Genomic DNA, 22952 nt, shown 5'->3' with positions numbered 1-22952 from the left:
TGATAGATACCATAACAAGAGAGAGCAGAAGGTCAAGCGCTTTCCCCGTGTCTTTCAGAGCCAGCCATTAAAATCCCTGCGAAAGCTGTTACACCTCTCTTCAAATCATTCTGTCCCTGCTGAGCCCCGCTTCCAGCCCTTACCGAGTCAGCCGGCCAAACCTGCTTTTTCTGAAGTGCGAATTCACCCCATGAGTCAAAGCTCCAGCAGTGGCAGCAGCAACGCACGGCAAGAGCCGCAGCCAAAGAGCCGGCCGACACTGCAGATCCCGAGCCAGCTGGAGCCCACCTGGCACGTCTCCCCCGTCAACAGGAGCGCCAGCGATGGGCCCCCCTACTCTGAGCAGCCTTCCAAGAGTGGACAGAACGGGCACACGTATAACCGAACAAACCGGTCACGAATGCCAAATCTGAATGATCTGAAAGAGACGGCCTTGTAATTGCTCCAGGAAATCGGCCAGTTCACGTGGAGGTCATCGTGAGGGAGCGGTGGTAGTTCTGGTGATGGTAAGACTGTACTTTCAGCTTTATAAAGATGTGCAATATGTACAAGTGGAGCTATGCTGTTTGGCACCACATTGAGAGTCAGGGATTCTACAGTAAAATGAGTCGAATTGGGAATCACTCATCATCAGAAATGTCACTGGACGAGAGGCAGAGTGTGCCATTCGGGGAGAAAAATGCATTGCCATTTTCTCTCATTTACATTCCAGCTTAGAGCACATCTCTGTTGGAAAGCTGGGAGATTTCTGGTGTGTGTTGGCACTTATAAGGGTGAAAACATTCATGTGCAGACCTATGCCCTTACCACATTTTTTGCTGCCTAGTTAAAACAGTGGGTTTTATGTGATAAAAGTGTATCCCCGTTAAGGGTTTAAAGTTAAATTGTGTGTCTTAAATTTGTTTTTTAAACTTCCATATTTGATAGGATTTGTAATATTTATTTATGATGACCTAATATCGTACTGTTACAATCATATCTTTTATGTTATAATGTAAAGTTATTTTGAGCTGTTTGAAACATTGTGAAGCAGTGCAACAGCTACAGTAGTTTCTATAAAAAAAACTAACAGTAACATTTATATATTGCATCAGGAGTATTTTATTCTATATATAAATATATATATAAATGGGAAATAACTGTCTGTTTTTTAAATATACTCATTTAAAAGAAAAAGTATTGTTATGACACTATCTGCCATATTTTTATACATTTGTGATATAAAGTGCAGTATTATACTTCTAATAAAAGGAAGTTGAATGTCGATATAAATGTGACTGTAACAGTATGAATCTTGCTCAGCTACGAGAGCCCAGTATCATAGGAATTACTGGTAACAAACAAAAGACATCATTCAATTCCAGGCATTGTTATGGGCTGTTTTGTTGGAAGTATTGGCTAAATGTAAGAGACTGCAGAACTGTACAATAATCTAAATGTGGTATGTTCTCCCCTGTATCCCTAGCTTTCCTAATAATACTGATGAGATTTCTGCATCTGCATCAAGAGACCAGAGCCCCAGAACGACCTCTGTTGGTAGTTGCTTTTTTTTTTCTCTCTAAAGAGATAAAGTGCCCCAGGATCACAAGCTAAAGCAGGTGCTTCTCCACTTAATAGTAGGGGTGAAAACCAAAGAAACATAGCATGAATTGCAAGTGAAATGCCACACTTTCACATTTAATGCATAGCATGGCACTGCGGATCATGGTATGAGCTTTTATGCATATGTGTATTTTACATCTTGTTAGCAATCTATTAACTACTAAGATAAACACTGTATTTAAATTAAAAGTACTCTTGCACTTTTTATTATATTTCAGGATGTATTTAAAGCTACACATCTGATATTTGGATGTTGAGGGAGAAGGTTGCCGTGCAGCTTGATTTCTCCTTAGATCTTACTGTCCCGATATTCCCATACTCAGTTCAGTGACCAGTCTCAGCAAAATACTAGATCTTGGGTTCCAGTTTCCTATACAGCTTTGTCAAAACTGCCTTTACATTGGTGAACATCAGGTGTAGCAAATATATAACCTGATTCCTCTGTTGCTACTGGCAAAATAAACTAGAGTTGAGTCATTAGGAGTTAAAAGAATTATGCTGGTCTAAACTTTTGTGCAATAAGAGGAGAGTCAGGCCTGTAGTGTCAGAACAATACAATCTTTCCTTTTTAAACTCATTCATTCAACTCCCTCGTTACTCTGCAGCATAGTTCCTTATCTATATTGTGTCCTCATAAGACACGTGTACCTGCAGATATGTTGTCTGTTCCAAAAAGAGATTAACCTGAATGTAAACTTGATGATTTAGCCATAAATGTTAACAGAAGTAGCTAGACAGTAAGAGCTGAACTTCCTACTTTGATGCAATGCAAATTGGACGTGACGTTCGGTACCTTTTGAATCATACCAAAGCTCTAACAGTAACTAATTTGGCACCACCACTTTAAAATCTTTTGTACAGAGTACAGTATGAGAGGATGGTACATCAGGTTTGTCCAGGGCAAGAAGTCTAGTAAGTTAGAAAGACTACAAAATAATAAGAATTCTTTGTCAATTGCCTGCAAGAAATGTGTGTGTGATTTTGTATAGATATTTATGGTATATACTATATTTATATATGCTGTAGTATATAAATAATATATTTATGTATCATATATAAATACAGTAGATATGAAAGGATACTCAGATTCTGATAAGTTCAGTGGGCATCCAGGAAAGACATTGTGGTATTTACTAGTCTTTATAATCAAGGGAATAGCATTGTATTTTAGAAGTCTCTTGGATTCCCTGGTTCATTACAAGCAGTTCGCTCCTGTTGCCTGCTTTGAAATGAGCTGATGCCACTGAAATCCCTCATGAGAGCGTTGCCTAAGAGTGGGGCTCTAAGCAGTACAATGTGAATGCCTCCGAGTGAGCATTCATACCAAGCTCTTCTGTACCTTATGGATACATTTCCTTTTGCCTCTACAAGAATTTTATATTGATAGTAAGAGCTTTGTGCCAGAGATAATTGTACTGGGCTGTACATGGCTATTCTGATTTCTGTCAAGGAAAAATATTTCCCAAGGGTTGGTTGGTTCTTTTTTTCTTTTTCCCCTTAGTACCCATTGAGTTGAATCAGGATAATCTCTTGACTGTACATAGAGCTGTTTAAAGTAGTTAGCAAAGCTTCAAGAGTGACCTAAAGAATGTTCAAGTGTTTGGTGGCCCATATTTACAAAATCCTGTGTCTACTGTCATACTGCTTTTTCTTCTCAACAAACCACAACAGATTTAATACCAAATTGTGTTGGACGTACATAGTATTTTCTCTGTTCTGTCAGAAAGACCTTACAGCAGATGAATGAACCAGCTGGCGCTGAGGTAAACTGTGTTTGTAATCTGGTCTGACTTCCAAATATTCAGAATATCACTAATTCTGCTGTAATTCTGCTGAAGCTTCCAAAGGAGTCTTATTATATGGCTAAGATTTGCTGCCTCGATAAAGGAGAAGAGAATTACAGAGCAAACAATTTTATAAGCGTGAGCTTTCCTCTTCACTGGTCTTGTGCTACATGTTCTATGGATTTACTGACTATAGATAATATTAGTTAAACCGCGTTTTATTCCTTGGCAAACTGCTTTGCCTTATTATGGCATCATTAATGATGTGAACAGTAAAGAAACTAAGTTTCAGAAAGGAATTACAGTCATTTTGCAGAACTCAAGCTGCCTAAACTTGTCCATAATGTTTTACTATAGCTCTTGTTAACTGACATGAAGCACCTTAAGCTCATCTTAACTGAAACTGTGCGGAACGATGTGAATAAGCCGTCCCTTTAAACTGCCATGAAAATGCATTAACCTAAAGCAACACGTGTTGTTAACAGACGTGGCCACAGAGAGCAGTCCCGTAGGGCTATTGAACGCTTTTTGCTCTGTTAGCACAGTCCAAGATCCATTGCTCCTCTGAGAGGCCACCAGCAGCAGGCACCAGGCCAAGTTCATGTCAGGATGTCAGTAGTTCCAGATCTGGTCCAGTCTTTCTGAAACGTTCTCCATCCCACAGGGCTTGGGACTGACACCAAGCCTTCACTTCTGATACCAAGCCAGACCCACTTAAATGGGTGGATCCTGATGCCACTCTGTGTACAGGTAACGGTTCTCTTAGACCAGTCTTAAAGCAGGCCACAAACTTCCAAACTTAGAATACACTTTCACATCATCTCCAGGCTTGTTGCCTTTTTGCTATACTAGCTCGTGTCTGGGAGCCAAGCTGAGAGCTCTGTCAACAATAGGGTCCTGCGATAGGCCTTCAGCCAGTGTTTGGTACTGCAGTCAGGTCTCCTAAAAGATGAATCTTAACAGTGTATAAAGCCACATACCAACCTCTGTTCAGCCAGAACAAGCTGTATGTTCTTCACAGTTCAGTGCTGTGATTCCCTGTAATAAAGGGAACTCTGAAAGCAGTGCTAACATCTACTTAGCTAAGACAAAAAACAGGCACTTTTGAGGGGAGCTTTGAGTTAGAAGCACTGAAGGTTTTTTGTTCGTGTTTTGGGGTTTTTTTGTTGTTGTTGTCTTAAAGCATTTTGGTAGTGCAACATGCCTCAAGAATATCTGCATGCAGTTACTTTTGTACGTGCTGAAAACTGTCAGAGTAGAACTGGGAGAATATTTGAATCTCAGTCACACAAAAGGTATTACAAGGATAGCCATATATAATATACTGCAAATTGTGGGGTGCCAATGAATGCTTCTTTTATCCATTCCAGCTGTCATGCACAATATGGTTATTAATGGGATTATATCACAAACCACACGTTTGGGCTGTTGTTCACGTACGTAGGCCCACCATTTGAAATAGGATTAGGAGTGTCACAGAAGATGCTTGGAAAGGTGATGTGCCCTATTAAACTGTTTTTAAACGACCTTTAGATCAGGACACTATTTAAGAACAGGTGCCTTTCCCCACACCGCTTCCCCCAATGGTGTCATGATATTAACCATTCATTAATGGGGTTTGTAGTAAATCAGGAGAAAAGCCATTTAACTTTCTGGCCTTTGTTAAAAAGGGAACAATTTGAGTAAACCCTTTTACTACAACACAGCTTGGAAGTTCTAGCTGTTGGCTCATTTCTGAGCCAGACAGCACCATCGTTGCTTCAGGCTCCCTTGGCTGGTGAAGGCTTGTACACACCACTGGGTTCAGATGTTGTACTGAAACAGTTGTTCTCTCACTCTGCAATCATGAAGCAAAGTTAACGGTAGTTAAACAAAGCAAATTTTATAGGAGATCCTCTTTTAATTTGAAGGTAAATCCTGTCATAGATCATCTGTTGTCTCAGCAGTCTTTCATTACAGCTACTGCATGAGACAGGATAGGTTACATGTAAAGTTAATTTTGCTCCAAGTTATGCTGGGATGCTCACTTGCTAGCAGGAGTATCATTGTACGCAGCCAACTGCTTGGAGCAGACATTGGCTTTCTTGCCAGCCTAAGCAGAAGATGCACAGAAGTGTGAGAGAAAGAGCCCTCTGTACATCGATGCTGTTGTTCCAGCAAGTCAAATTATTTCTCAGGCTCTTTTTAGAATGTAACCTGTGAATGTGACTCTTAAAACGTGGCTCAAGAATCTGAACTTGGAATGTGGACTAAGGCTAAGAGTGACTCTACGCATCTCTTGTCTTCTCTACAAGTCAATCTACCTCCTCTCTCTTGCAGAATGTGGTTGAGGTTTTGTTTGTTTATTCTGAGTTTATTACTGACTCTAAATTTCGAATAAATGTATGAAAAGATTCTTCCTCTAGGTACTGTTAGCAACCAAGTAATAAAATTTTGATGGGCCTTCATCCAATACACTTCTAAAACCTCCAAGCCATCTCAGCTCTCCTGGAATCCTGACACCATCCTTTGCACTGCTTTGCAGTCTTCCCTTGCTCTTCCCCATGTGGTTCTCAAATATTGCAGTTGCCTTGTTCTTTGTTGTTCTCTAGTGCAGTTTATCAGGGAGTTAGAGGCCTTATCTACTACTCCACCCTGTTTGCTGTTTTATTCGAACAGCTATCCTTAGACTTGCTCAGGAGTTTCTTCACTTTTATTTTCCATTCCATCTGGGTGAGATACCTTACCTCATTGTGCCCCACCAAAACAGACTGCCTTCCAGGCTTTCTGTTCCACCAGGTCTCTGTTTTCACAGAGCACTGTTTCTCTGGGTCCATTCTGAGAAATGCAAGGTGGCATCTTAATTGTATAGGCGTATAAATGCTTTGTGAAGTAACTGCTTTCGTAGAGCTTTCCATTAGCAAACTTACAGCATGTTCATAGCGCAAGATGGAAGACGTTATTCAAGTTTCCTGTAGCTTATGAACCTCTTGGTGTAAATTCTTGACTTGTAAATCCAATGGCAGAGCTTTTAACTGTTTAGTAAGGCAAAACTTTAGGTGTGTGAACTGTCTTGGCTTCCCTTTTCTGACTTTTTTTTTCTCCAGCTAGTGCACATCTTAGACTACTGAAGAATATGTCTAATCAAAAAGAGTAACATCCATATGTATGTGGTTTACAAGGAACAATGAGTGAAATCTTCCACGAAAACGTAATTTGTTGGACATTCTATGCAGGTGTTTTTAAATCTGGTGAACCTGATAAGGACTTCCAGGACTGCTTAGATCTCCACTGTGAAATACTGAATTCTGAATTCGTTTCATTTGGCAGAAAGAAGGAAAAACTAAGTTAGGAAGAATGGGGTCTTTTTTCACAATCACTGTTCCAGAAATATCCGACTGGGGAGGTGGCTTTCAAAACTTCCTGCATTTATGGTTATGATTCCCCAATACTTTTAACAGCTATTAGAAATCCGAAGCGCACAGATTTTTAGATCTGCCATGCTTTCTGTTGTGGAAGGAATGTGCTGTGGTGTTAATCTTTTTAATCCTGGAAATACAAATCGATTTTAAATTGTGCTGAATATTTAAGGATGACTTCATGCAAGTTAATAAACCATTTGTAAAATGTTTGTATACAACGCTTTGTATCATGTTGTTGGTACACCTTACCAAATTTTTTTTTGGGCATGTATTCCATTCTTAACTTCTGTAATATTTATATTGTTGCTGTAAATATTCTAAAAGAGAAAAAAAAATCCTGTGGTAACCTTAATTATCAGCATGGAAATGGTTAATTTTTACTGAGCACAATGTATTTTTGAATGGGCCTTCCAAAATATGTCTTTAATAAAAATGCAGATTTTGCACTAGAAAATTGGCACTGCTTGATGGCTGCTCTTATTTGTGCCACGCTGCTTACAGAGCCCTCCTGGTGCCCCTGGATGGGGCAGAACTGTGCAGAGCTGCTCAGCCCAGGTCCTGATGCACTCCCTGTTTGAGAAGCCAGCATGTGTCTGTTTGCAAGGCAGATGTTTTCACAGCATCACAAAATCATAGAACTGTAGGGTCTGAAAGGGACCTCTGGAGATCATTTAGTCCAACCCCCTGCTAAAGCAGGTACCTACAGCAGGTTGCGGATCACAGACAAGAAAGCTCTGAAGCACTCCATTTCCAACCATTCCTTTCACTGCAAACACTGGAACTTTTTCTTCCTTCTCCCCCTCTCCCCCTCTCCCCCTCTCTCCTTCCTGCCTTCCTGCCTTCCTGCCTCCCTCCCTCCCTCCCTCTCTCTTCCTCCCTCCCTCCTCTGCTTTTTATCTTTTGAACAGCATCACCCCCCTCATGCACTTATCAATCATCAACCAGAAATTAATGGGCCCTACAACTTTCCAGCCCGTGATTTGTGTCAGAGTAACCTGTTGGGACTTTGTCATTCCCACACAAACTGACACTCTTCTGGACAAATGTTTAGGTGTCAGTGATATTGTTGGGTTCACCTTTAATGTGTCCTGGTTATGACTTAGTTTATTACTGTGTGCAGCTTCAAAAAACTTCAAATATTTGGCTGCCAGTCCCTCACTCCTTGGGGTAACTGGAAACAAACTGAGGAGCAGGGAGCTCCATGCCCTACTTGCCGAAGTCCTTCTGAAATGGCCACCACATGGCTTATGCTGCAGCCACGGCTGCTGTGAGACCATGCTGCTGCTGCTGCTGCCTTCACTGAGCATTGAATCTCAAACAAGGAAAACTGGTCTGGCCCAAGCTAATGCCTTTAACTTCCACCCATCAATGGTTCAGCATTTCAGAGTGCCCTGGTAGACAAAAAGGCCAACTGTAACCTGGGCTGCACCAGGCCCAGCACTGCCAGTGGGACAGGGCTGGGGTTGTCCTGCTGTGCTCTGCACTGTGCAGCTTACCTCCAGCACTGGGTGTGGATTTGGGCACCACAACGTCAGAAGGACATCAAGCAATTGGAGTGTGTCCAAAGGAGGGCTACGAAGATACTGGAGTTGAAGGTGTGTGAGGAATGAGAGTTCCTCACACAGGGAACGGGATGCACAGGGCTGTGGGCACGGCTCACCTCGCTGTGGTAGCCACAGTGTGGTCAGCACTGGTTGTCCTTGGGAGAGAGAGCAGTTTGTGTGGGTATCTCACTGACAGCTGCTCAGGGGTTATTTCTGTGGGAAATAATTAAGAGAATGGGGCTGCAGACTTAGAAATGATGGATCAGGACTGGAGGGCCTGAGGCAGTCTCTTGTCACACCACTTGGATTAGGCAAAGCTCAGCACTCTGTAAGCACTGCATTCATTCATGTCATGAGGCTGAATGCGGCTCTCAGTCCTGCTTCCCATTTCGAAACTGTTGCATTTCACAAGTTGCAGGGCCGTGCACACACTTCCACAGGTAAAATATCTGTAGGATTTTTCCCTCCTAGAACATACTGCCTTTTTAGCACTGTTTTGTACCATCTCCTGATGACTCAGGCACTGCTTCTCATTTGGATAATGGTAATTGGAGTTATCTGTGCCCAAAAAGGAAAAGTTTGACTTCATGAGGAAAAGCTTTGCAGTTTTGTAATTGTGTTTCGACGGCTTTCATAATGCCCTCAATTGTACCCTTCTTCAATATGCTGTGTTTATGCAGAAGTGGAAGTCAAGCGCACTTCTAAAAGCATTTTAGGACCACTTAATTAATTAAGCCTCTCAGCACCCCGCTTTTTAGATAAGAGGCAGAGGTTAAGTGAATTTCCAAAGGTCGATTAGCAGGCGAGCGGCACAGCTTGGATGTGAGCAGAGATGTCTGCTTTAGAGCATTAAAAATAAAAGGGAAAAGCTGGCAGCAGGGCTCTTCCCCATCCGGGCTGAGAGGTGAGGTGCAGGCAAAGGACAGGGTGAGGCAGGACACAAATGAACCATGAAATTTAGTGTCTGCCAATTAGTTCCACCTATTTATCACTGTACACTTCAGCCTGGAAAAGGAATCTAGCATCCTGTTCAAAGCTGTGAGCAGGGAGAGTGATGGCACAAACCCTTGCTGCCTGGGCAGTCTTTCCTTCCTCTGAGTCTTATATCTAAATACAGTATCAGTCATGAGATGCTAAATAAATTATCTTGGTATATAAGGGCATGTGGTCCATCCACTTAGGCTGTGGATGAAGCTTGAAAGCTCAAACAAATTATTCAGGAGCACTCTTATTAAGAAAATGTGCCCCTCAACTCATTTATGGATAGACAAAACTCATTTTGTGGATGAAAGCATGAGTGCAACAGTGACATAATAATTTCAGTAGATAGGGTCTCACAGACCTCCTAGTTAGGACAGCGTAGCACAAGTTTTCAGAATGCCACATGCCCCAAATTCCTTGCAAGATGTTGGTTACTTGCAAAATCTACCTGAGCAATATGTCGAAAGAGTGAAGCCATGGATGGCCAGAAAGCCCAACCTTGCACTACTGGTATGGGTTTGCTTTGCCTCTGTTGCAGGAAAGGAAAATCCTAGAGAACTGGGAAAAATTCCAGTCAGGGCAAAGGCAGAACTTCTGTTCACCCCAAAAACACCGTGGCTCCTGCCCCAGCCCTTGGGCCCCCTCTGCTGAAAGTTGAGCCCACAACCACACCTACAGAGCACCCACTGGGGACTAGGCCATGGAGAGTGAGGCAGTCATGGAAACTGGAGCACAAGTCTACCTCCCATGCACACAGCGTGCCATGATGATATCTAGCACCCAGGATCAGGACTGTGTCCCATGTCTAGTTCCCACAATCAGAAACACTGTATCTCACGGGACTGAAGCCATAGTAACAAACCACCCCAGCTTTGCTGGCGTGTGCCCCCTGAAAAACAGTAAGCTGTTGGAATAGGGTTCAGCCGTATCACCAGGTGTCATGTAAAGCAGTGTTTTATTCAAGAAAGCCCTTCTGTTTGTAGGGTCAGCAGGATCGTGGCCGCAGCACACATCAGCAGTGAGATGGGACGGCCATACAGGCACACACCTGCACACCTCTACCCAATGGGCACTCAGCCACATTTGCCCAGGCACTCGAGGAGCTCCATGCGGATGGCAATGCGCACGTGCCAGCCCAGCGGGATGAGGCGGATGTAGCGGGCCACGATGGGCGGCCGCAGCAGGTTCTGCACTGAGGATGAACGGTCCGAGTTGCCATAGAAAACCTGCCAAGAGACGCAGAGGCAGACACAGTTCAGGGGCTGATCAGCGTTGCACTTGCTGTCACCATGGCAGCGTGATGGCCATGGGGCTGGACCCCTGTGTGCCATGGGTAAGCACCAGGCCCCATCCACCTGCTTTTCATACAGGCCCCCCTCCCTTAGGCTGCCTCCCCCAAGACTTCAACATCATCAAATGCACCCCTGCAACCACCGCTGTAAGACAAAGCACAAGGTCCACCCACCCGGTTGTTTCCGGTCTGGTCCTTGTAGTAAACCCAGTTGAGGTTCTCATCGGTGCGGTACTGCACGCTGTATTTGGTCATCCACTCATCAGCATCACAGCGCCCTTGTGTGAGGATCCCTGAGATCACCTTCACCTCTTTCAGGTCGATCTGCAGCCACTGCCCGTTGTCCTGGTACTTGGAGAGCCAGGCGCACCTGGGGGGACACCGTCAGCCCCGCTGTACCCTAAACTGCCACCCAGGCCACCCTGCTGCCCCACACTGCCAGGGGGCTTGGCCTCCACAGAATTATAGAATTCTAGAATTGTTAAGGTTGGAAAATACATTTAAGATCATCTAGTCCAACCACCAACCATCAGCACTGTGCTCATTAATCCACACCCCTCATATCTACCCCATGCCCACTCACAGGGTCTTCAGACTCACCCAAAACCTTGGCCGTTGAGGCGGGCCTTATTGGCTGTCCATGAGGAGTACCAGCCTGTGTACTGCTCGGGGTTGGAGCAGCTGATCTGGTCAGGGGTGACAGCGCCAGACTCAAAGCCGAGGGGTTTGTGGTAGGGGCACTCTGCAGGGCAAGATAAAAACATGGCACCATTAGTGACAAGAGCTGCTCTGCCTTCTGATTGCCTTTGTCCTAATCTTTTGTCAACAACCTCTGTGGTTTCCTTGTGCCCTACCCTCTCTGTGCAGGATGGTGGGGATGCTCTTAAGCCCTGACCACAACCCCTGCAGTTATTTGCTATCCAGGGAACGTGGCATCTAAATTTCTTATTTTTACCTATAGTTATTCCTAAGTCATTGCTGCTCGTGATGTTTTGGGGGAAAAGGTTTTATTTGCGCATGTTGTAGTCTCCCAATCTCCCCTTTCTTGCAAGCAGAAGCAAATGGATCTATGGTCCTGGATCCCTCCTCCAGGCTGTCCTTGGGAAATGTCTGGCACCACTTTTTTTGCCTCATCTCTCCTCATGTACTATCGTGATTTACATCTGTGCCTACACAGCAGAATTGCTGAGCCTCTCCAACCAGATCTGTGTGTTCTGCTCTGGGGGTTGTAACTGTGCTTGCAGATAGTCTTCCCTTATGGAAAAATGTGCAGGTACTTATGCATGAGTGAGGTGTAATTGCTTGGCCTTCCTGAAGGCTTAGAGATATTTGAGTTTTGCCTTCCAATCTCCAGGTTACCAAACCTGATTGCACAACAGCTTTCTGCAACACTGAGAGGCTCATCAAGACTCCCAGTGGCTGCCAACATGCAGAGCAGCTGAACGCTCCTTGGGCCAAGCATTTTTTGTTGTGATTATCTTTTACACAAGCAGCTTATCGCTAGGTATTTAGATGCAGATAAAGAAGATGCTCACAAGCTTCATGTGGGAGCTGCTTGGGCAAATACTTGCCTACAGCATTTTGTGATTTTGCAGCCTATGGAGAGGGATATTCCCATTGCACGTGCATGCCCCAAAGAGGAACTCTACCAAGTTTTACATCTTAGCATGCTTTGTTTCATGGGCAATAAACAAGTGAGTGAAGTGGTATATATCTTTCATTTCCGGGCCTTAAATATGTCTGATAGACCACTATAATGCATTGTGATTACAAATAAGCTCTATGTGCAGGGAGCCAGAGTGCACCCAGAGCACGGTGTGGCCACTGCCTCCTCCAGCCGCTGCCCCTTGGTTTGTGCCATGCCTGAGCACACCAGTGGGATGGTCAATGTCTCACCAGCAAATTCCACCAAGTCAGTATCTTACACGTCAATATCTCATTAAGATATCTTGTTCAGGCAGTGTTACGTTAATGTATTTTCCTCCCCAAAAACACACGGCTGTTGCCCTGCCTTCCTCCAGGCATGGAAACACCAAGTCCAATAACAACAACCAATAGCAGCTGCTTGAAACCCCTGCACCCACAGCACACACTTTATATGCATTTATACGACACTAAAGAAAAGATCAGAAGGAAACAGAGATTAGCTTTCACTTTTCTGAAGGGCTGAATGGGATGCGGTAGCAGGGGTAAAACCATCTGGTGTATTTATAGCTATCCGCCTTCTTAGTGCAGGTTCAACACACCACCAACAGCATTTTCTCCACAGTAAACCTAAACCAAATGTCCCCTCTTTCAGTTTAAAGCCATCACCCTTGTCCTGTCACTGCACTCCCTGATGAAGAATCCCTCTCTGGATCTCCTATGGGCTACTTTAAGAGCTGAAAGGCAATGGGGTCTCCCTGCAGCTTTCCCTTCTCCAGCTGGAACAGTCCACACTCCCTCAGCCCCTCTCCATAGGAGAGCTGCTCCTCTGGACCCATTCCATGTCCTTCTTGTGGCTGGGGCCCTGACCTGCCTAAGTGTCTCCTTTTGCATAAGAAACCGCTTCTGCAGAGCAGCTGAGGTGGCCCCACATGTTCACTACTCGGCAGGCTTATCTCAAAGGCAGCGTAGTTTTATTTTAGTATCACTAATCCATAGATCACACGAGTATAATGAAATTAGCAGGTCACCTTCTGGTACGCAGGGCCATGCCCCGCCCAGCGCCCTGTGGTGCAGCCCCTTTCCCTGACCCCCAGCCGCCCTCCCCTGACGCAGCTCCACGCCGTTCCCTCGGGCCCTGTCGCTGTCACACAGAGCAGAGCTCAGCGCTGCCCCTCCGCTCCCTGTGAGGAGCTGCAGCCGCCGTCAGGCTTCCCCTCAGCTCCTCTGCTCTGCTCTGAGCAAACACAGGGGCTCAGCTGCTCCTCATACGTTTTGCTTTGCAGAGCCTTCAATATCTTTTAGCCCTCCTTTGGATGCATTCAAATGATTTTATTGGAGAGCTCAGGGGAAGCAAAGGGCCAGGTGTGGATGGCTGAGAAGCCTCTGTTCTTACCTGCTGAGTCATCCTCAGGCAGGAGTCCTTCACATCCAACACTACTGTGGAACAGAACATCTGTTTTCTGCCCCTCTCATTTGTACATGCTCTGCTAACCATGTCATCTCTTGCAACAACATATGCATATGTTTTTGTTTGCTTTCTATTGAGCTGAGAAGAGGCATCAGCCAGCCTGAACCGCCCTCACCAGGCCAGGGGTGCTGTTATCTTTCACTCTGAACCTCCCATGGGCACAGCTCCACCAGCCCAGTGTTTGGGGCAGGCACCACTGCAACACCTCACTGCAGTGCAGGGTGCAATGAGGGGAGATGCTGAGGACCATAGCACAGACACTGCTGGAAGAGAGCAACCCATTACCTGGCATGCACTCCAAGCTGTTAGTTCCACTGGACCACACCGAATTAGGTCCTCCCTGGCAATTGCATTTGCAAGCTTTGCTGTGCCACAGCTCCAATCTCTCATCCTAAAGGGAAAATTAAAAATAAAAAAAAATCAACTTAGTAATCGATGATAGTGACACAAAGCTAAGTGCCAGTCCAGAAGCCTAAACATGAGTGCGATCTAATAGAGTGACATCCACAGACAAATGAAAGGTATCTGCATCTAAATCTTGCAGCCCTCTTGGCTGCTCTTGAACCATGGTGTCACTGCAGAGCCCACAGCCCTGAGGCCATGCCACGCCAGCGAGTATCAGGGGTCACCTCCTGGCTCAGCCACGCTGGATGCAGCCTGGTCCTCCTGCACACAGGGCTGAATGCTGCACCGCGCAGCCTATTTCTTTTGCACAAGACATGGCTGTCCTACAGCCCTGCTGGGAATGCTGAAATGCCACAGTGTGTTCTGTCCTCATGCTCCTGTGTCAGGAGGAGTTGCCACACCAGGATCCCCCCAGAAGGATATCACGTGATGAGTGCTGACTGAAGGCTGTTGTTGGAGTGAGGCAGAGGAGAGTCCCTGGTGCCAACGGCTGCTCCTAAGTGCTCTGCCTGTGACACTCAGATGACTTTCATGGATACACATGCAGATTCACTCTTTTGGTGCATGAGGAAGGCATAGGGGGAATTTCAAAATACAAAGACTTAGAAGTTGCTTCTGCTAAGGAGACCAGCGCTCTGAAACTGGTAACAAACTCATGGCAGGAATGGTCCCCATCCATACCACATTCCTCCACCCACTCCCAGAGGTGTTAGGCATTTTGTGTTTCTCCTACTGTCTGCAGGATCCCAGCCAGCTGTATGGACTCACCTCACCAGGGGACAGGGCCAGCACAGCTGCAGGCAGCGGGCATGGAGGGAAGAAGAAGAGAGAGATTTCAGACATGATAATATCAGGAAATGCAATGGGTATTTACTCCTGAGCCTGATTCAAATAAAGGGAGAAAGGTAGCATCTCCCCTGATTGCCAGGGGGAAAGCAAGAGGACATGGGCATCAGCTGTGGGCAGGAGCAGGATGCTGATATGCCCATATCATTGCTACTCTGCCACTGGGCTTTCTTTGTGATGGCTTTGATGTTTGCTTTTTCCAATCAGAGATGCCTGAAACATCCTGAGGAGAAGCTCATGTCAGTTTCAGTCTCTGCTTTCCAACTGACGTTGCCTCCATTCATTTTTGCCATCTTCCTGCCCTACAGTTTTCCTTTCCCTTTTTGCTTGTAAAAATAAGAGCTGATGACAGGTGAAATTGCAGCCTACAGCCATTGCAGATCACTGGTGGCTTCAGAAGAGATACAGCACCCCTCGAGGTGGCTCTCATGAGAATCTTCCTCTGAGAGACATGGAGGATAAACAAAATGTAAATGGATCTTCCCAATCAATCTTATATGCAAAACACCCTTTCCTTCTTTTTTTTTTTTTTTTTTTTAAGAAAAAGTACTGTGGCTGAAGAGGAAGCACTGCTATTTTTGTAACACCTGACCTGGTTTATCTTCTGCCTGTCCCTGAGTAATGATATTTTACAAGCCCTATTCTTACTGAAAGAGCTCTCCTAACTCCCTGCAAAGCCCAGAGCAGGCTGTTTTAATAGCACTTAGACAAGTAGAATAGTGCCCAGACAACTATGAAAATAAAATACTTTTTAAAGTTCCCATGACTGTTGATAAATCATCAATACAAGCCAAACGTCAGCCCTCACTTTTCCAACAGATACAACGAACGTGGCCAATTAAGGGCTGAGGTATGGAGCAAGTAAAATCTTGCACACAGAAACCACAAGAAAACAGCAATCTGCAAACAGTGATGTTGTGAATAGGAAAAGAGGATTTTTTTTTTATTTTTTATTTTCTATCAAATGAATTAGGCTCTGAATTATTCACTGAAATCTAGTTATGATTTATTCATTCACACACTAACTTTGCTGAGCCTAGGAAGGTCCAACTAATGCTGGCAATTTACATCTTGCATTTACACAGCAAGTTTCATCTCAAAAGATTCACAAATGCAGTGCAATTATAATCAGCTGAAATATAAACTGTACACAAAGCTCTGTTTATTACTGAAATGCAGCTTCTCCTAAGCTTTGACAGTGAGCCTGAATGTATCAAGAATCCAAAAGAAAGACCGCAGCAAGGAATGAAACGATAAAGAAATACATAAAAACATTTTGCGAACACAGAGATGGTCTCCCTCACTTCAGGTTCCCAGGCAAGCATTTCTGGTTTCTGGGATATTCCATGCTAACCCAAGGCATCTGCCCTGGCTGAAAAAGCTAACATCAGTCTCTGATGAAAAGTTGTAGCAGTTAATGTTCCTCATCATCAGATTGATATGGTAGAGGCTGGGACCATTCCTGTAACAGCAATGAAGCACATTTCCTGCCTGCTTGATGCTCTGTTTAATGGCACTGGCTGCTGCAGGGCTGTTGCTTCTGGTAGTCAACGAGCCCTTAAGAAGACCCTTCAGAGTCCCTGATTTGAGAGCCAAGACCAAACTCTGTCCCCTCATTGATGGTTACAGCTGGAAACCCAGCAGCTGTGAGTGAAACAACAAAAGGAGTCATTTTCAGGGTGAATGCTGGGACCTATTCAACCAATCCAGAGTATGGCACAAACTTTGCAATTCTGAGCCAAAGTGGGTTAAAGTGGCTGCAAAAGGCAGCACCCTGCAAGTAGCTTGGCCATTGGGGTGCTGGGCTTCGGGCAGTGGTGGCTATGAACAGACCAAGCATCCCACAGCATCCCTCTGATGTCCCCTGATGTTGGGAAAGAAAGGAGAGAAAGCAATGCCCTTGTCTGCGGTTGGCTGGAAAAAGCAGTAATTGATATATTGGTGTGTTTACAGCTGTGATGGGCCCTGTCCTACAAAGGAAATGAAGAGGAAAGCTAGCTGCCAATAGTTTCAAAATGTGATGGCCGGCATGCTTTTATAGTGAGCATGTTTGCCTTCAAGGAAGGTTACAAAGATAATTGGTAATTGTAGGTCACACAGAACGAATTGCTGCAGTTCATGGAAGAGTCGTGAGTCTGCACCACTGCTGCAGGCTGTTTTAAAAGTACAGGACTGAAAAAAAAAAAAACAACATTAAAACAGAAAGAGTCTTATTTACAGCTCCTGCAGTGCCCCAGGACATTGAGCAAGCCATCAGTTCACTGAAGTAAAGCATTACTTGTGTGTATTTGTGAGGGATGAGGGACAGGGTGTTTTGTCTTGCCTCTTCCCTGTCCCCCAATTCACCAGGCCGTGAGAGACCTCCAATACGTGGCTGGGCACGAATGCTTTTTCTCAGCACTGGATGTGGGGATGGTGATAGTGGAATGGGGAGGAGGTAGCAGCCCTGGGCTGCAGGTGGGGCAAAACAGCAACTACATGAGGTTCTGGTGGGTGAAGAATGGAGGAGGGGACAAGCAACAGCAAGGACATTCAGCTGGGGGGCAATGGGCACTGCAAAGGGTGGGCAAGGTTTCTTTGGCTCTCCTTCATCCCATAGATTTTTGAAGTCAAGTTTTTCTCTGAGCTGAGCTGAGGCTGGAAACAATGAACATGAAGCATCAGAAAGGGCAGGCAGGAGCACAACGAGGCACCATGCAATGGAATGCTGGTATTTAGCAACAGGAGCAGATAACTGCAGGTGTCAGAAAATCTCTGCTTATGGAGAATGTGCCTGAACATGAGAAAGAAAGGAGGAAGGGAAGTGCAGCCAGAAGGAACAATGACAAGGCTGAGGGATTTCAGGAGGTCATCTCTGAGACATCGTGTTGGACATTCTGACCACTGAGCCACAATGGCAAGCCATCGTGTTTAGAGTGGCTAGAATTAACAGTGTGTGTGCGAGCATGAGAAGGCATGCTGTAAGGCAAAATGGAGAATTGAAGTGTAGAATAAACATCAGTCACTTGATTTACCAGAGTAAGCTGGTAAGTTTCCTGGTCATGGAAAATGTTATTGACTGTTCATTGACTTTACAATTCAGGTGGCCTAGATCTTCAGCTGGAAAAAAACATCAGCTCTTGTTTGTGCAAGCAGCCTCTGCATTTAACAGGGCTCAGAGAGAGGAGCAGTATTGCTTTCCCTTTGCTTCTCCTAGTGCAGAGCACTGCCTGCATGTCCCCAGCGTGGCTGCTTCCATGCAACGACTGTGGCATTGCACAAGAGGAAAGAAAACATTTTAAAACAGGGAGAGATTTGACTGTAGCCCTGGAAGAACCATCTCAGGAAGGAGAAAGGAGAGGGCAATGAATGGCTTTATCACATTTTTTTGAAAGGCTGTTTCAGCTCCCTGTTTGCCATGAGCACCCCACCACAGAGGAGCAGTTAGGTGGGAGGTATGTAAGAAACATGGGGCCAAGACATGTAACCATGCAGTGCAATGAGCATCTTGATTTCCAGAGAGTGGGAAGCCTCCTTCTAGGATGACAAATGAAGCCCGGAAAGGGGCATGACGAGTCCTTGGTGGGGGCACTTTTCTTTTGTATTGCACCTTTATTTCAATGATGTTTAATCTGGCTTCTCTTTTTGTTCATCTTCATTTGTGTTCCACTTACTATGTGCCAGTATTTACCTGGAATTGATGAAAGCCGTATTGAAATAATGACAATTATACCTATTTAATTCAAATTCATTTCTCTTTTATGCCTGTTGTCTCCTCAGTGCTTCTACAAATCTTTTTTGTTTTGAAAATACTTGGAAAAAAAAAAAAAGAAAAATGAAGAAAAATCAACCTTTGCCTCTCTTCTTTTCTTGAGAACATCAATTATATTTTTTTCTAAAGTGTTCCCTTGAGAATTTTTGGCCTTTTCTGATCTTACTGACACATTTGTTCCTTCCCACTCGGAGCTCTGCAGTACATTGCCTGCACAGTAATTTTAGTGATTTTGTTAGATGTACCTCTTGTGCCAAAGAGTGGCACTAAAGATGTTATTTACTGTGATCTGAAGGCGGGGTTGGGCCTTTAGTTGTTGGGTGTTGGGTTTTTTTTCTCCAAAGCTGCAAAAAATAGAGAGGGGAAAAAACTCCCCTCCTTCTAACTGTTGAGACGTGCTTCTTATCTGATGCATGACAAGCAGGGATGGAGCGATGTGGAGCTGGGACGTCACATCGATGTGCTGTGTGTTTGTGACAGCCCCCAGATCTGTGTGCTGGTGCAGGATCGAGATGCAAATCTGCTGCTGCTGTTGCTGCTGCTCTGTGGGGTTCCCAGCAAGCAAAATCCCAGCAGAGCCCAGGGGCAGGTGCTCCCCTAAGCTGCGGCTCTGCAGGAGAGAATCGCTAAGGAGCTTATGCTGTCATCGGAGCAGCCGGCTCAAGGCTGACCCACCAGTGCTTCCCCGTGGTGGAAGAGGAGGGGGCCCGAGGGGACGTGGGCAAAGGGCTGCTGCACACTGAGCAGGCAGAAGAGGATGCTTGGGCCATGGAAAACACAAGTAGGTTTTAAAAAAAGCAGTAAAAGAAGAAATAAATAAATAAACACCAAAATAGCGATGCCTGGAAAGTGATCCTGCAAGTGATTTTTTTACTGCAGGCTCTCTGAAAATATCCTGGTGTGTGGGTGTCTATTAACAGCAAGCTGTGCCACGGCTTCAGAGCAAGGTGTGAGCTTGTTCCAAGGGCTAATTGCAGTTATACCACCCATCGGGAAAAATGGGCAGTTTGGGTAAAAACAGCCTTCCAAGAAGCTCAGGGGCCAAATGAAGGGCAGCACAGAGCTCAGGTACGAAGGCAGTGCACAGGTATTTGCTGGCGGATCAAAAGGAAGACCTATGAATTAGTGCAGAGTACAGCTGAGCATGCCAGGATGAAACAGAGGCATGGCCACTTGAGGAACACCTTCCTACCCATGACATTCAGTAGGCCTTGGGCGTCCAGCCTTTTGGCTTGCCTGTACCACACTGCCTGGAGAGGAATTGTCTTGGGCCACATGCACAAAGCTTCCTCCTAAAGTAACACCCCCTATTTATTTCCATGGAAACTACAATGATACAAAGAGCACAATAACACTGGTAGAGCAAAATCTCAACTACAAAATACTCTTTTTCAACACAGCCACTGCCATTAGCTCTGCATTTTTACCAGTGGTGAACGAGAGCCTGCGTGCTGCACTCACAGCAATCTGCTCCAGTGGAGATGATCCACTGTGGCTGTCACCACCACTGAAACGCACCACCCACTGCCTCACTGTGCTCACATCCACCGGTTGTTCTCCACAAACATTCAGCAAGTATTAATAAATGTCAATGGGTGCCATTTGTTTCTGCATGGAGAAATTCAATTAGACTTCTGCTTCATCTGCACTCCTATGTCAGAGTGCCCCTCTGCTGCCATCTGTCACGCAGCAGCAAAATGTAATGGGATGTTGGTGGGAAGGTTCAACCTCTACTGCCATACCACCACCATCCGCCCCGATGTTATGGGCTGACATCACAAAATGGAAGGAATTACTTTTGGAGCAGCCCTCATAAAATAGATAATGTAGTTAATGTATACGAGTAACAAAACTTATTTTAATCTACAATATTTTTAATTAAAGCAAGAAAAGAACACAACAAAACCACAAAACTAGTGGGATATACAGCCCTGTCTCTATGAAACCAATGCATCAGCCTGGTTCAATGGCAGTGGCTGCCATTCTCGGTGACTTCTCATGGGGTTCCTCAGAGGCTTTTGATGAAATGTTACTCCTCCTGTGCTTCATCCTTGAAAACAGTTGTTCACAAATGGAGGCAGTGCCAAAAAGCGATGACATGAATAAGGCGTGACTGTGAAGCAAGGAATGTTTTTCTCTGGTAAGAGAGGTCTCATAAAAATAAAGAGACACGGTTAGATTTTTGAGTCTGATTGTAACTCTGCACACTCCATTTGAAAATATGCAGTCATTTATTTATGTCAACTGAAAATGGAGTTGCAGGCTGTGAGTTGGACATGTGTGAGGAAGCAAAGTAACTGACAGACACAGAGGAGGACTTTGAAGTCCTAGACTTAAGAACATAGAAAAAAAGTAAAATTGGAGAATTCAACACCTGCGGGGGAAAAGCTGATCTGCCCAATACTTTTGTCCCAAATGGACACACCATACTGCAGCCACACGCTAATGGTGGTAGATACTGCACAGCACCCAGCAAGAACAACCCCAGCCTTGAGACATTCAGAGCTTTCTGTCAGCTGTGAAAAAGTCAGAAGTTCAAACACAACCTGAAAACAATCTCCTTCTGCCACAGTGAGGTTAATTAAAATGGAATTGATAAACACTCCCACACTCCCTCCTCCCCTTTTTTTTTTTTTTTTTTTACTTATGATTTTTATTCTTAGAGTGCCTTTGAAATTCTTCCCCAGGACAAAATATCTGAAAGAGCCTTTAAGAAAAGCAGATCTCTACCAGCAATGTCTTGCTGCTAAAGAAAATTAGTGGCTTTTGATTAACCAAGAGTTTTGATTAATGAAGAATCGGTCTCTCATATTCTACTGTACCTCATTTTTCAAATCAGCATTATTATTTACTCACTGGCTCAGCTGCATTACAATTTTCTGTGTAAATTCATATTTTGACAAATTACATGTCAATCTTTTTTCACTGCAATTACTTTGCAAAACAGAGTTGTACTATTGAATATTCATAGAGCTGTAAGAACGCTGCTCCCTCACATACGTAAATTACACATCTCCTGCACAATTTTTCCCTGATTGTTTTGCTTCCATAAAGAGCTCCCTCAGTACCCCACAGCCCAAAGGAGTTTGTATGAAACAAGAATGTATACAAAGGGGGACATCTGAAAGCACATCTCTAGAGGCAAAGTGCATACCTTTGTACCAGAAAAGAAGAGACAGCAGAACGTTCCCCATCTTGAACCGCATCTTTTCCTTCCCCTTTCAGAAATAGCTCCTTAGCCTGCTGCTCAGCTTTCTGGGAAGGCATGAGATTAGCTTAAGCTTCACCTAAGCACATTATGCTCCACCATTCTCGGGATTTTATCAAGGAGCATCAAGCCAACTGCACAGTTACTACTGTCAAGCTCCATGTGGCGTAGCTAAAAGGTAGGAAGCATTGTGGCACTGTGTGGCACTATGACTGTATTCAGACATTTATGGATGTGGTATTTAGGAACATGGGTTAGTGGGCAGTACTGGCAGTAGGTGGATGGTTGTTCTAGATAATCTTGGAGGTCTCTTCCAGTCTTAATGATTCTGTGATTCTGTGAACCAACAAGGACACGCCTAACTAGAAACCACATTTAGCCATCATACAAAGGCAGAGGATGTGCCTAATGCTTACAAATCATAGACCGTTTTATGCAGTGCATATTGCCTATTGTATGTAATATGCATTAATTATCTTCCACCCCAGTTATTTACCTCTGCATCACTGATGCCTGTCCTAATAATTGCTGTGTGTAGGAATCTTCCCTGGCCTTACTGCTCTTCAGTCACCTAATTGCAAGGGGCTGAAAACTGCAATTACTAGATCAAACTGAAATAGAGCATTTTTGTTTTTTACTTGCAGAAATATAAAAGTTTGAAACAAACAAACAAAAAAATAAACTTCCCTTTGCTAACAGTTCTACCTATCATATCCTATCTTTACATGGTGCTGTCAACCCAGCATGAAAGACAGCTATAAATTAGGTTTAAAAGTGACTGAAAGACTCAAGACTACAGCAGATTGCTGGTGATTCCAGCGAATATTGCTCCTGTTTCTCCAACCTCTGTTAATTATGTGCAATTAGCAATGAATTTTAATGGGGGCTTTTGACAGCTATTGCTTCAGAAGCAGCTTCCTTTGTTTCAGAAGATCTCTGATTGCATGTGCAGGGAGTAGATTAAATCACAGCACAACTCACGTGGGCTGTGGGTGCATGAAGATCCATCTACCTTCAGTTTCCT

At 44.5% G+C, this 22952-nt stretch overlaps 2 protein-coding genes across 7 annotated transcripts in view; one reads left to right on the top strand and one right to left on the bottom strand.

The window, feature by feature from the left end:
- The window catches only part of CDKL5 (cyclin dependent kinase like 5), a 124485-nt gene extending 117244 nt beyond the window's left edge, over window positions 1-7241 (top strand). For all 6 annotated transcript variants that reach the window (XM_042811021.1, XM_042811024.1, XM_042811023.1 and 3 more), the window contains one exon: window positions 59-7241. In XM_042811021.1, coding sequence (XP_042666955.1) covers window positions 59-439 — 381 coding nt within the window. In that variant the 3' untranslated portion in view covers window positions 440-7241. The remainder of the gene's footprint in view (window positions 1-58) is intronic.
- A 3144-nt stretch (window positions 7242-10385) lies between these two features.
- RS1 (retinoschisin 1) lies at window positions 10386-21926 on the bottom strand. The gene is made up of 6 exons (XM_042810736.1): window positions 21875-21926; window positions 14892-14917; window positions 14004-14109; window positions 11204-11345; window positions 10778-10973; window positions 10386-10538 (listed from the first exon to the last, which is right to left on the bottom strand). Exons 1-6 carry the CDS (start codon window positions 21924-21926, stop codon window positions 10386-10388), a joined length of 675 nt encoding a protein of 224 aa, XP_042666670.1.
- Between the last annotated feature and the right edge of the window lie 1026 nt (window positions 21927-22952).

This window comes from Centrocercus urophasianus, unplaced genomic scaffold (genome assembly GCF_019232065.1).
Source record: "Centrocercus urophasianus isolate 14NV4802_14NV808 unplaced genomic scaffold, USGS_Curo_1.0 seq_12, whole genome shotgun sequence".
NCBI lineage: Eukaryota > Metazoa > Chordata > Aves > Galliformes > Phasianidae > Centrocercus > Centrocercus urophasianus.
The sequence above is the reverse complement of the archived record's forward strand: the minus strand, read 5'-3'. Positions and strand labels throughout refer to the sequence as shown.